Source organism: Mizuhopecten yessoensis, unplaced genomic scaffold (assembly GCF_002113885.1).
Source record: "Mizuhopecten yessoensis strain PY_sf001 unplaced genomic scaffold, ASM211388v2 scaffold716285, whole genome shotgun sequence".
Lineage (NCBI taxonomy): Eukaryota > Metazoa > Mollusca > Bivalvia > Pectinida > Pectinidae > Mizuhopecten > Mizuhopecten yessoensis.
In genome coordinates this window covers 403,144-414,947 of record NW_018480040.1, presented here as the reverse complement: position 1 = coordinate 414,947, position 11,804 = coordinate 403,144, and the positions used below count along the sequence as shown (strand labels likewise).

At 35.6% G+C, this 11,804-nt stretch overlaps 2 protein-coding genes across 2 annotated transcripts in view; one reads left to right on the top strand and one right to left on the bottom strand.

Moving 5' to 3' along the window:
- The window catches only part of LOC110442646 (alkylglycerol monooxygenase-like), a 14,905-nt gene extending 10,544 nt beyond the window's left edge, over positions 1-4,361 (bottom strand). The window contains exons 1-3 of the mRNA XM_021486340.1: positions 4,231-4,361; positions 1,946-2,073; positions 905-1,056 (exon numbers count right to left, since the gene is read on the bottom strand). Coding sequence (XP_021342015.1) covers positions 905-1,056; positions 1,946-2,073; positions 4,231-4,344 — 394 coding nt within the window. The 5' untranslated portion in view covers positions 4,345-4,361. The remainder of the gene's footprint in view (positions 1-904; positions 1,057-1,945; positions 2,074-4,230) is intronic.
- A 1,717-nt stretch (positions 4,362-6,078) lies between these two features.
- LOC110442626 lies at positions 6,079-8,355 on the top strand. The gene has a single exon (XM_021486312.1). It carries the CDS (start codon positions 6,152-6,154, stop codon positions 7,778-7,780), a length of 1,629 nt encoding a protein of 542 aa, XP_021341987.1. The 5' UTR covers positions 6,079-6,151; the 3' UTR covers positions 7,781-8,355.
- The last annotated feature ends 3,449 nt before the right edge of the window (positions 8,356-11,804 follow it).

Below are 11,804 nucleotides of genomic sequence, written 5' to 3'. Positions count from 1 at the left end.
GCATTTTGGTTATTCAGAAGAAGTTGTTTAAAGGTTTTTTAATACAATTGACCCCTGTGACCTTGAATATAATTGAAGGTCATTCATTTGAACAAACTTGGTAGCCCTTCACCCAAGCATGCTACTGGCCAAATATCATCTCCCTGGGCATTTTGGTTATTGAGAAGAAGATGTTTAAAGTTTTTGACATATTTGACCCCTGTGACCTTGAAAATAGGTGAAGGTCATTGATTTTAACAAACTTTGTAGCCCTTCATCCAAGTTTGCTTCTGGCCAAATATTGACACCCTAGGCCTTTCGGTTATTAAGAAGAAGTCGTTTAAAGTAAAATATTGACGCCGGACGCCGGACGGACAGATGGACGACGGACGGATGGACGACGTGTCAGGTGAGCTAAAAACAGTGCCTACAAGTTGAGATATTATTCAATTTAAAATGGCCCTTTCCTGAAGTAGATTTTGTCTGATAATGTAATTGTCCTAAAAAGAATAGTGCTTGGGCTATCAGGTGAGTGCAAAATTCCTCTCAAGGCAATACTAATAACTGTAGACAGTTCCCAAGGGAAAAGCCATAATAGAGTTAATACATATTACTTCATTGGAGAATTTGAACTTAACAAATATGAATCTTGTGGGGAAATACCCACATAGGGAAAGTTCCTACAGGAACTAGTGTGATTGATGAATAGAATAGTGTGTGGAGTGAAGGATGCTGTTAACCCAGGTCTATACTCACAGACTCTTTCTAATAATTGTCCTTTTCTTTCTGGTACCAGCTCCTTTAACTCATTCAACCCTGAAGACACATTTGAACCCTTCCAATTCAAAGGTTGGAACAGTTCATTATGAAACTTCAAGTGTGAATGAGTTAAACAATACCCTGCAATAGTAGCAAAACATCTTACCGTGTCCTGTCCGATGTACCCAGTAGTATCCAAATTCTACACCTATCAGTCCAAAAAGCCAAGTCCAAGGGCTGTCCCAGGGTAGCGACACAATGTTCCATCGATCGTACACCCAAATGTAGGTGGCTATTTCTACACCACGGAACAGCAAACTGGAATAGGGGAAATTGTGTATGTTGAACAGTTTTCATTTCATGTATGCATACAGTAAACCTTGTAATGCTGCCACCAGGTTTTTAGATAAAAGTTGGATTATAAAGAGATTTGGTGACATACTAGAGGGACACATTTATAGAGAATTTAAGGGAAAGAAGAAAAAGTGACACTGAACCACACTGACAAGTTGGTCAACCTAGGGGCGTTATAAAAAGGGTTTTCTGTAATATGTCTGTAAATATCTGAAGAGTTCTTATATGTTTCTGAATGAATTATTAGGAGTAATTCAATTAAAACTGTACACTTGTTTAAATGTTTTGACATATCAGATAAAAATAATATCATTATATCTTTTCAAGAAAACAGATTTGAACATTTATGATTTATTGCCATGAGTATAGCTGCTCTTTATCTACTGGAAGAAATGTTTGAAAATTTGTAGACAAAATTTTGTTCTCTTATTCTGTCAGTTGTTATAATAAATTCAGTATAGGGATATTTTTTTTTATTTCTAGAAATGTCATATTTCAATACAAAAACACTGATATTTGGTGTTTTTCAGCAAAAAATAAAATGAAATGAAAAAACCCAAAATGAAAATGAGTAGGTGTCATTTTAAAATGACCTGGACAGGAAACAAACCATTTTAAAGGTTTATCTTGTTGGCTTATAAGCAAATTATTTGTAAATTAAGGTGCATTTTTAAAATAAACATTTTAGTTTGGTTGTTTTTTGACCCTTTGATAAAATGGCACAGACAATTTATTTAATTACCTAACATTCTTGCAGTGTGGAGCTCAAAGGGTGAATGTTTATAGTTGTGAAGCAAACACATGTATCTTTAACTCAAGCAGATTACTATGACATCCACACAATATTACCTACTTGTGAAATTGTGAGACTACTCCTGCAGCCAAAGAACTAAAAGTATCATTAAACCTGGGGAGTGGCCTCCCCTGAAGGTAGAGTATTGGGATTTCGATCAGTGCCAGGACTATGAATGCAGGAAGTGCCTGAAAGGGAGAGGACATTTTATCAAAATCAATATCACAAACATCAGTTATAATTATTTACGAGTTGCAAGAAAATTAGTTGAGCACAGAATCCATGCTTAAGCATGAGAGAGGTTTAATGAATACAGGCCCTGAACTTTATCAGGGGGCTCATCATCCATTTATAGTTAGCTAATGAGGTATTCAGTGTTTCTCAATTTCATTGTCTTCTTATTGGGCTAGTATAGATCAGGGCATTATACACGAAGTATTAAATACTTATTAATGACAACAGATCAAAATAATTCGCCCAGACAGACAGAGATATCAGCTAGAAACAGACATTCAAAATTGAATTAATATTTCATGGAAGTTAATCATCTGCTATTGGATAAATGTAAAATAACCAATAAGGTCATTTGGTACTGTAGACAGATATATTATCAAGTCACTAGTTGCTAGGTGTTGGGAACATATTTTGAAAAAAAATGTGAATACAAGGCCCTATTTTTAAATGAGAATAGATAGGATCCATTCAACAGGCTTAAGAAGGAAGCTGACAAATATTTATAAATAATCTAAGATAAAAACTTGAATTCTGTGTCACCAGTGCCAGTCAGAAAACTATAAATTAGCCCACCACAAACACACTACATGTACTGTGACAGTGTGTGTCAACATTTATCAGATATCAAGTTAATATATAAACAAACTATTTACACATAAACAGAGAGATAGTGCATGTCAAGATACTAATTATATGTCAGGGTTGCTTCAATTATTTAAGCATTGTACTGCTTTCAGTTGGCATTCATAGTCAATATAAATGCCGTCTGAAAATGACAAATCCCATGCTTCATGTTGAGTTTGTGAGTTCCAATTACAAAATACCCCAGTAACAATAATTTTGTTTGGTTATCATTCAATAATTTGGTCAGCATTTAATAATTCGTTTTTTGTTTCATCAGTTCAAAGGTCACAATAAAGTGCTGACTTTCATACACCAGCCGAGGGGTGTTTATGTCAAAAACTGATTTATAAAATTTAGAAAGTATCCAGAATAAATACACATTTTGATTTTTCCTTTGGCAAGATAGCCAGACTTTGAATAGCTCCCTCAAGTTTGTTTCCTTTTATATGTATATATAGAAAAAATCAGATTAACGACAGACTTAAAAACCAGCTGCTTTTACCCTTCACAGGGCTCTTCAGGTTTATTCAAAAACCTATATTGACTTTCTGTTGTCTAAAACTGTGTCAGTATGTTACCGGTATGATATGTCAGACATTTATATCTCTGTCAAATCTACAGTAAGAAAGATAGATTATGTAACAAGTAACATAATACATAACAGTATCTGAACAAACCCTCTAATAATAATTAAAATAATAATAATTAACTTTATTTATTGAGGATTAAAAACCTGATTTAGCTCGCAATTTGTTATAATATTTATTTTAGTTATCTAATGCCTGCAAAACTCACATATTTGTTTACTCAAGATGCATTTAGGAAATTATCTTTTTCATTTTGTTAATAGTGAATTTTTGTCTTTATTTTTCATTCGATAGTAGGCTGATCCCCCTAACAAAAATACTCTATTTTTCCAAAATAAAGATAAAATGAGGAATACCTGCTCAATTTCAATAAATACATATTGAGTGATTATAGAATACTATTTTTTATAGTATTATTTTTCAACAAGCAAAGTTTGTATAAATTTACTATTTACAAGAAAGTTACCGGATTATGAATGAAGCAAACTTGAAAATATGTATCCAATTTTAGACAACTTGACAATGTATTTCACTCAGACTTATGTCAGTGTACCATAGGTTAACTGGGTGTAGCAGTAGCCCATTCCTATTTGATGGCTTTTCATGCTGATTCGACTTGTTACATAAGTAACCACAGCACCTGTTATACAACCGTAAAATTATTAAATACAGGCTAAAGACTTCGTATGCAAAACTTAAGAAACAAAAAACGAAGTGGCTAAGTATGAAATGTTTACATCAGAATTGCTGGAGAGTCAAGATAAGTTTTTCTATGCCTAGAGAAAGCGCATATTTTCACTTTTTTCCTTCATGTTACCCGTTCAGTGTCAAAATAGTGAAACTATTTTGCGCAGTCCGGCCAATCTACACGAAGGCACCAAAACAATAAACATCCTTTACCTCATCCACATATCTGGGGACCTCTTTCACGTCTTTGAATGATGATTCATTTGGCGTCAACAAGTAAAACATTCGCCGCAGACTAGCACTCGCTATCTTCAACCCGTCCTCCATTTTGTCCAATATTACAGCCAAACATGGGAGTCACATGATAATATGAACTCTGACCTTAGAAGGGAAGCAACTCGTACAATTAATAGATAAAAATAAAATTTCAAAAGATTTTTATTCTAATCATAATCTCATCAAACCGTCATTTACATTTTACTACTGGTATCAAATGACTACCATATAATATAGGCATTTTTAAAAACGAGCTAGGACAGTGAACACTTATTTCAGATTATCTAAATCAGCCAAATACAAAAGCATACACTACAATATGCGTAATTGGCAACAGATAAACAACTGGAGTTTAGCTCATCTGCCAGAACATTTGACCAAGGAATTAGATGAATGGATTTTGACAAGTTTTATAAAAAGCTTAACAAGGCTAAGGTAAGGACACTCAAAATTGAATCATAAGAATGAAGGATATGACTCCTTTGGGGAGAGATGCGGGGTCAAATAGGTGAAATAAAGGTAAAACTTTAAAAAAAAAAAACACAACTTTTTTTGATGATAATGAAAGTGTTTTTAACATTTAGAAATTGGTCTTTAGTACTATTGGGCCAAAGAGACTCTAGGCTATATAAACGGAGGGTATGGTAGAATAATCTGGTATGGGATATGTTTTGGCTTAAGGAATGTAATTTTGTATAAATAAAGAACATGACCTTTCTTGAGGTAGAGGGGAGGGGCCTTTAGTAGGAGAAATAAATATGAATCTTTAAAAATTAAACACACTTCTCATTGAGTATGGTTAAAAGGTTTTAAACTTAGATTCATCTGAAATATTCTTAGGCCACGGGAGCTCCTAATACTAGAGTATGGGTATATTTCAACATAATTTGGCGTGGAGGATGTTTTGGCCAAGGAAATTCAGTATGGTATAGAAAGGGGTGTTGTCTTTCTTGCGGCGTAGAGGAGGGGCACAAAAGTGGAAGCATATTAAATCTATAAAATCATACTTCTTGAATAAAAGTAAAGGGATTTTAATATAATTCATTTTGGAGACTCATTGCCTAAATCGATTTAACTTAAACAGAGGATGTTGCCCCGTGTGAGCAGAAGGATGGCGCCGCGGTAGGAGAAATATNCCCCCCCCCCCCCGGGGGGGGGGGGGGGGGGGGGGGGGTATAGGGTGTTGCCCCCCTGGGGGCAGAGGAAGGAGGAATATAAGGTTTTAGCCCACTGGGGACAGAGTGGGGAGAAATATAGGGTGTTAGCCCACCGGGGGAAGAGCGAGGAGAAATATAAGGTGTTGCCCCCCTGGGGACAGAGGGAGGAGAAATATAGGGTGTTAGCCTCCTGGGGGCAGAAGGAGAAGAAATATAGGGTGCTAGCACACTGGGGGCAGAGTGGGGAGAAATATAGGGTGTTAGCCCACTAGGGGAAGAGCGAGGAGAAATATAGTGTGTTGGCATCCTGGGGCAGAATGAGGAGAACTATACTGAGCTGTTGCGGAGAAGAATTATAGGGTGTTATTATTTATATGTGTGCCTCTTTGTGACGTGTGTGCTGGTTGCATCAGGTTTGCTTGTTTTTGTCAACATTTTTCTTATGTCGGATACATGTATGTGATTTGATATAACTAGCTGTTATATGTATAACAATACAGATCAAAATGCATCAACATACGTCGTTATAAGTACAGGACCGAGACTTAAGTATTATCCACTCGACATTTCAATGGGAAGCAAACAAAATCTACGTGCACCACAATAAGATGACTAAGCAAGAAGGAAGTTGGAATTCTGGGTAAAATTGTCTCAGTGAGATAAACCCAAGCTTACAATTTTGTTTATTTTATAAAACAAGCATGGCCAGCAATAGATCCGTACTGCGTGCGCAAGAAGCTGTTATTTACACGTGTTCTCTTTGTGACAGCGACTTTAGGGTAAGATGGTACTGTAACGACTGTCGGGAGACTTTGTGTGACCGGTGTAAGGAGGCGCATCAACTTGTGAAGAATATTAGAAACCACGTCATTATATCGATAGGGGACGCCAAATGTCAGAGCAACACACCTGTAGCAGAGGTATGTAAACTTCACCCAGGTAAACGGCGTGATCTGTACTGCTCAGACTGTGACATAATCATGTGTTCCATGTGTCTTTCCCAGGAACACAGAGAACACGACTGGAGACATTTTGATGAAGAGTTTACCACCCAAAAGCAGAAATTGAAGGAACACATGAAAGCTATTGCTACTAAAATCGAACAATTCGAGGATAAGATATCGAACAGACAACGTTTTAACAAAGACTTTGAGGATGCCATTGATACAGTGGGCAAAGCGGTGAACTCACAAAGGGCTAAGGTCAAGGCTGAAGTGGATTATCTTGCGGATGCAGTATTGTATGGGTTATCGTTCTTGCAGAAAGAAGAGTCAATGTGTCTCAAGACGGATTGTCAACGATCCGAGGAAAATGTTCAAGAATTAAAAGGATTGCTAAGAACAGGATTGACGGCCACATCGAATGAATCTGTTGTTGAAATGCAGCATACTCTGGCGGTCGGCTTGACCAAGTATGATGTTGGTGAAGTTTTACCGCGAAAGACGCCGACCTTTCTCCCAGGGAGCGTCGACAACTTCCTGTTTAGGAAGACGATTGGCACGCTACATACCGATATCCAGTATCAGAAAATAGACATCAACAGCAAACATGTTCATTGCCTCTGTACTTTTACAGTACTTAAACAACGAAATCAAGTGTTTTCTATATGCCCGACCGACGACAGACACGCCTGGTTATCAATATGTGACTTCGAAGGCCTAGCACTGGTCAATAGTGAGGGATTAGTCATTGAAACAGTAGATCTGACATTATCACCGTACCGGATTGCCATGTTAGGATCAACAGATATACTTATAACGAGATACGGAAAATGGACATCGTTATATAAGCTGACTTTGCACACCAGATGTGTAACCGAATTTGCAGATATCAGTCCACACACACCACGTGACATTAGCATCAACGAGAGCGGCGAGGTGTTTGTAAGTACCGGGGCACCAACAATAGTGGTGCTTGATTATTCAGGAAACATCATCAAACAGTTTCCGTCTGGAACCAAAGGATGGGATGTAGCATGTTTGTCGGCAGGCGGTTTGGCAGTATCCGTCTCGAAAAAGTTTCATTCAGAGGAAATACTCTTTCAAACCAATGATGGAAAGATAAGCAATAAATGGGCAGGTGACCTCGAAAACGGCAAAAATGTTGAGAAGATGCATCTGTGTAAGATGTCACGTGACAGGCATGACAGACTGTTCGTACCTGACTTCAACAACAACCAGGTGTATGTTCTGTCAGGAAATGGTATGTTGGCTGCTTGCCTTCTGGAAGAGAAACACGGCGTGGAAGGCCCGACAGCGGTGGGTGTGGACACGTGTGGGGACGTATGGGTCGGGTGTGGGGACGGCACCGTTCATGTCATGAGACTTTAAAACGGCTACAGTTTTATGTCATTCATGTGTCGTGTTTCTTAAAAAAACAAATATTACTATCATCCATTAGTATCAAAATGATGTTTTCAGACGATATAACTTACTTACAATGGCCAAGTGGTTGATGCATCTGTCATTCTAGATCTGCTACCACTAGCCCTCCACCACTGGGTCGAGGGTTTGAGACCTACGTGGGGCAGTCGCCAGGTTTCGGGAACTGGTTCCTCCACCAACGAAACCTGGCACGTCCTCCAATCACCATAGCTGTTAATAGGACGTAAAATACGAACAAACCAAACCCAACATAAAATTGTTACGGATGTTTGTACGTCTCTGGAAATTGTTTTCATTGATGAACAATTTATTTTATATACTGTGTGTTTCAATAATCTAACAACTAACTTTGTGTGATTTTATGATCTGTGTAATATCCGGGTGACTTCGAGACCAACAGAACACTTGTATTACAACTTTGTAAGGACTGTACAAGTCTTGGTCTATGTAATATCCGGTTGGTTTAGAGCCAAAAGAACACTTGTATTTTCTTAGTCGTTGTAATATCCTGCTGATTTAGATCCGGCTGATAATATATATATTATATATATATATATATATATATATATTTTTAATAAACTTACTACCTGTGTGTGATTGTATGATTCTTGGTCTGTGTAATATTTGGTTGATTTAGAAACAAATACAACACTTGTATTCCTAACTTTGTAAGATTGTATGATTCTTGGTCTGTGTAATATTTGGTTGATTCAGAAACAAATAGAACACCTGTATTCTTAACTTTGTAAGATTGTATTATTCTTGGTCAGTGTAATATTTGGTTGATTTAGAAACAAATAGAACACTTGTATTCTTAACTTTGTAAGATTGTATGATTCTTGGTCTGTGTAATATTTGGTTGATTCAGAAACAAATAGAACACCTGTATTCTTAACTTTGTAAGATAGTATTATTCTTGGTCAGTGTAATATTTGGTTGATTTAGAAACAAATAGAAAACTTGTATTCTTAACTTTGTAAGATTGTATGATGCTTGGTCTGTGTAATATTTGGTTGATTTGGAAACAAATACAACACTTGTATTCCTAACTTTGTAAGATTGTATGATTTTTGGTCTGTGTAATATTTGGTTGATTTGGAAACAAATAGAACACTTGTATTCTTAACTTTGTAAGATTGTATGATTCTTGGTCTGTGTAATATTTGGTTGATTAAGAAACAAAAAGAACACTTGTATTCCTAACTTTGTAAGATTGTATGATTCTTGGTCTGTGTAATATTTGGTTGATATATTAACAAATATAACACTTGTAACCTTTACTTTGTAAGATTGTATGATTCTTGGTCTGTGTAATATTTGGTTGATTTAGAAACAAATAGAACACTTGTATTCTTAACTTTGTAAGATTGTATGATTCATGGTCTGTGTAATATTTGGTTAATTTAGAAACAAATAGAACACTTGTATTCTTAACTTTGTAAGATTGTATGATTCTTGGTCAGTGTAATATTTGGTTGATATATAAACAAATAGAACACTTGTATTTCTAACTTTGTAAGGATTAATGATTCTTGGTCTGTGTACTATTTGGTTGATTTAGAAACAAATAGAACACTTGTATTCTTAACTTTGTAAGATTGTATGATTCTTGGTCTGTGTAATATTTGGTTGATTCAGAAACAAATAGAACACTTGTATTCTAAACTTTGTAAGATTGTATGATTCTTGGTCCGTGTAATATTTGGTTGATTTAGAAACAAATACAACACTTGTATTCCTAACTTTGTAAGATTGTATGATTCTTGGTCAGTGTAATTGTTGGTTGATTTAGAAACAAATAGAACACTTGTATTATTAACTTTGTAAGATTGCATGATTCTTGGTCAGTGTAATTATTGGTTGATTTAGAAACAAATAGAACCCTTGTATTGTTAACTTTGTAAGGATGACTACATTGTATGATTCTTGGTCTGTGTAATATTTGGTTGATATATCAACAAATAGAACACTTGTAACCTTTACTTTGTAAGATTGTATGGTTCTTGGTCTGTGTAATATTTGGTTGATTCAGAAACAAATAGAACACTTGTATTCTAAACTTTGTAAGATTGTATGATTCTTGGTCAGTGTAATTGTTGGTTGATTTAGAAACAAATAGAACACTTGTATTATTAACTTTGTAAGATTGTATGATTCTTGGTTTGTGTAATATTTGGTTGATTTAGAAACAAATAGAACACTTGTATTATTAACTTTGTAAGATTGTATGATTCTTGGTCAGTGTAATTATTGGTTGATTTAGAAACAAATAGAACACTTGTATTGTTAACTTTGTAAGGATGACTACAGATGCATTGTAGTATTAACATTGGACTATATATCTGACACCATATGCCATCCACTATGACTATAATGACCCATAAGTATGGTATCTTGAGTCCCTTTTCTCTTAGAAATTATTGCGCTGCTGTATCATCCAATCAAAAGCGACGTTACAAACGGCGACGTCATTTTTTACGTTATGGGTTGATAACATATTTTTTTAAGCCAATGCAAATGCTTGTTACAAGCAAGATTGAATTATTAGATAGCACACCATTTGAAAACATTTAAAAAACCACCTGTCTGATAAGGCTACATATTCTACATGCTGTGTTAACATTAAATTTAACAAAATATAACACAGCGTCACCATCAACGGACTAAATGGGAACTCTAAAAAGATACGAAATAAGACATCATTAGAAATACCGGTTTAGATACCCAAAGAAGATTGTTGTTTTTCAGTACTATTGGATATTGGAAGTGTAGGATGAAACACGATTATGCACATACGCTTTCAAGAGTGGAACATAGGCTTTGGTAAAATGCTCTAATGTTTCAGCGAATTTGACTATGTTGCAAATCCGAACTAACAAAACATCCCGTCCTAACGGCCGAGCAGGAGAGATTTAGTACTGCCAAACGACTCGAAAAGACCCATCCAAATCACATTGTATAACCGATAGCAAATAAATAAACTCACTATTTTGACACGGACACTATATCGGATTTAGGACATTATCGTCGCATGGCGACAAGACAACTCTGGGTTGTAATAGTGTAGTGACCAGTCGCTATATAACACGATAAACAATTAATACCTTCAGTCCCAAAAACACGCCCTTATTACCACCTCGTTATTATACGCGTTAAAGTATCACGTTTTAACCAGTTAAGCATCTTGTTACTTAAATATCTCATTATAATCACCTGAGATATATAATTTAACTCTTCTTTTTTTTTTTTTTTTATCAAAGTCGAATTAAAAGTAGAACTTAATGGATGTAGTATCCCTGAACACAACTACAGAAAAAAACCCATTGACATAGCTTAAGTATACAAAAAAGGACAGTGCAAAATTTCACTTCGGAAAGAATAATCCTTATAACTCGTAATCTTACTTAAACACAATTGCTATCTGGTTAAATATACATTTTATTGAATGTGTTCATTTTCGATATCAATTATTCCTTGCAAACCATATTCGAAATATGAGACACTATATCAAAATAAGTTAAACAAGATTTGAAGCCTAAAGAGCTATCATCTTTAGTACGGATTATCGTTAAAATTTTAACTGTGAAGCCAATTTATTTCACGTTGTGATCAAACGCTGTTGTCTATGTGTGAATTGAAAGATACAGCGAAGACTAACTTGTCCAAGAATGATATCGACATTCCTAGAGGTAACGACAACTTTTGTGAGGAAAGAATATATGTAAACCTTGTACTGATGATCAATGTTTAAGTAGTGACATCAACAGTAAACACATTCAAAGTATCTGTACGTTTACAAGTTTCCATAACAAATCAAGTATATAATGTTCGTCCCATCAACGATAACCACGCTTGGGTATCAAGGGTCTAACTCTGTCCATCGAGGAAGGTATGGTCATCGACATTTATCCGTACGAGATCGCCATGGCTGGACCAACAGACATATACTTATAAACTATCACTACTCAAC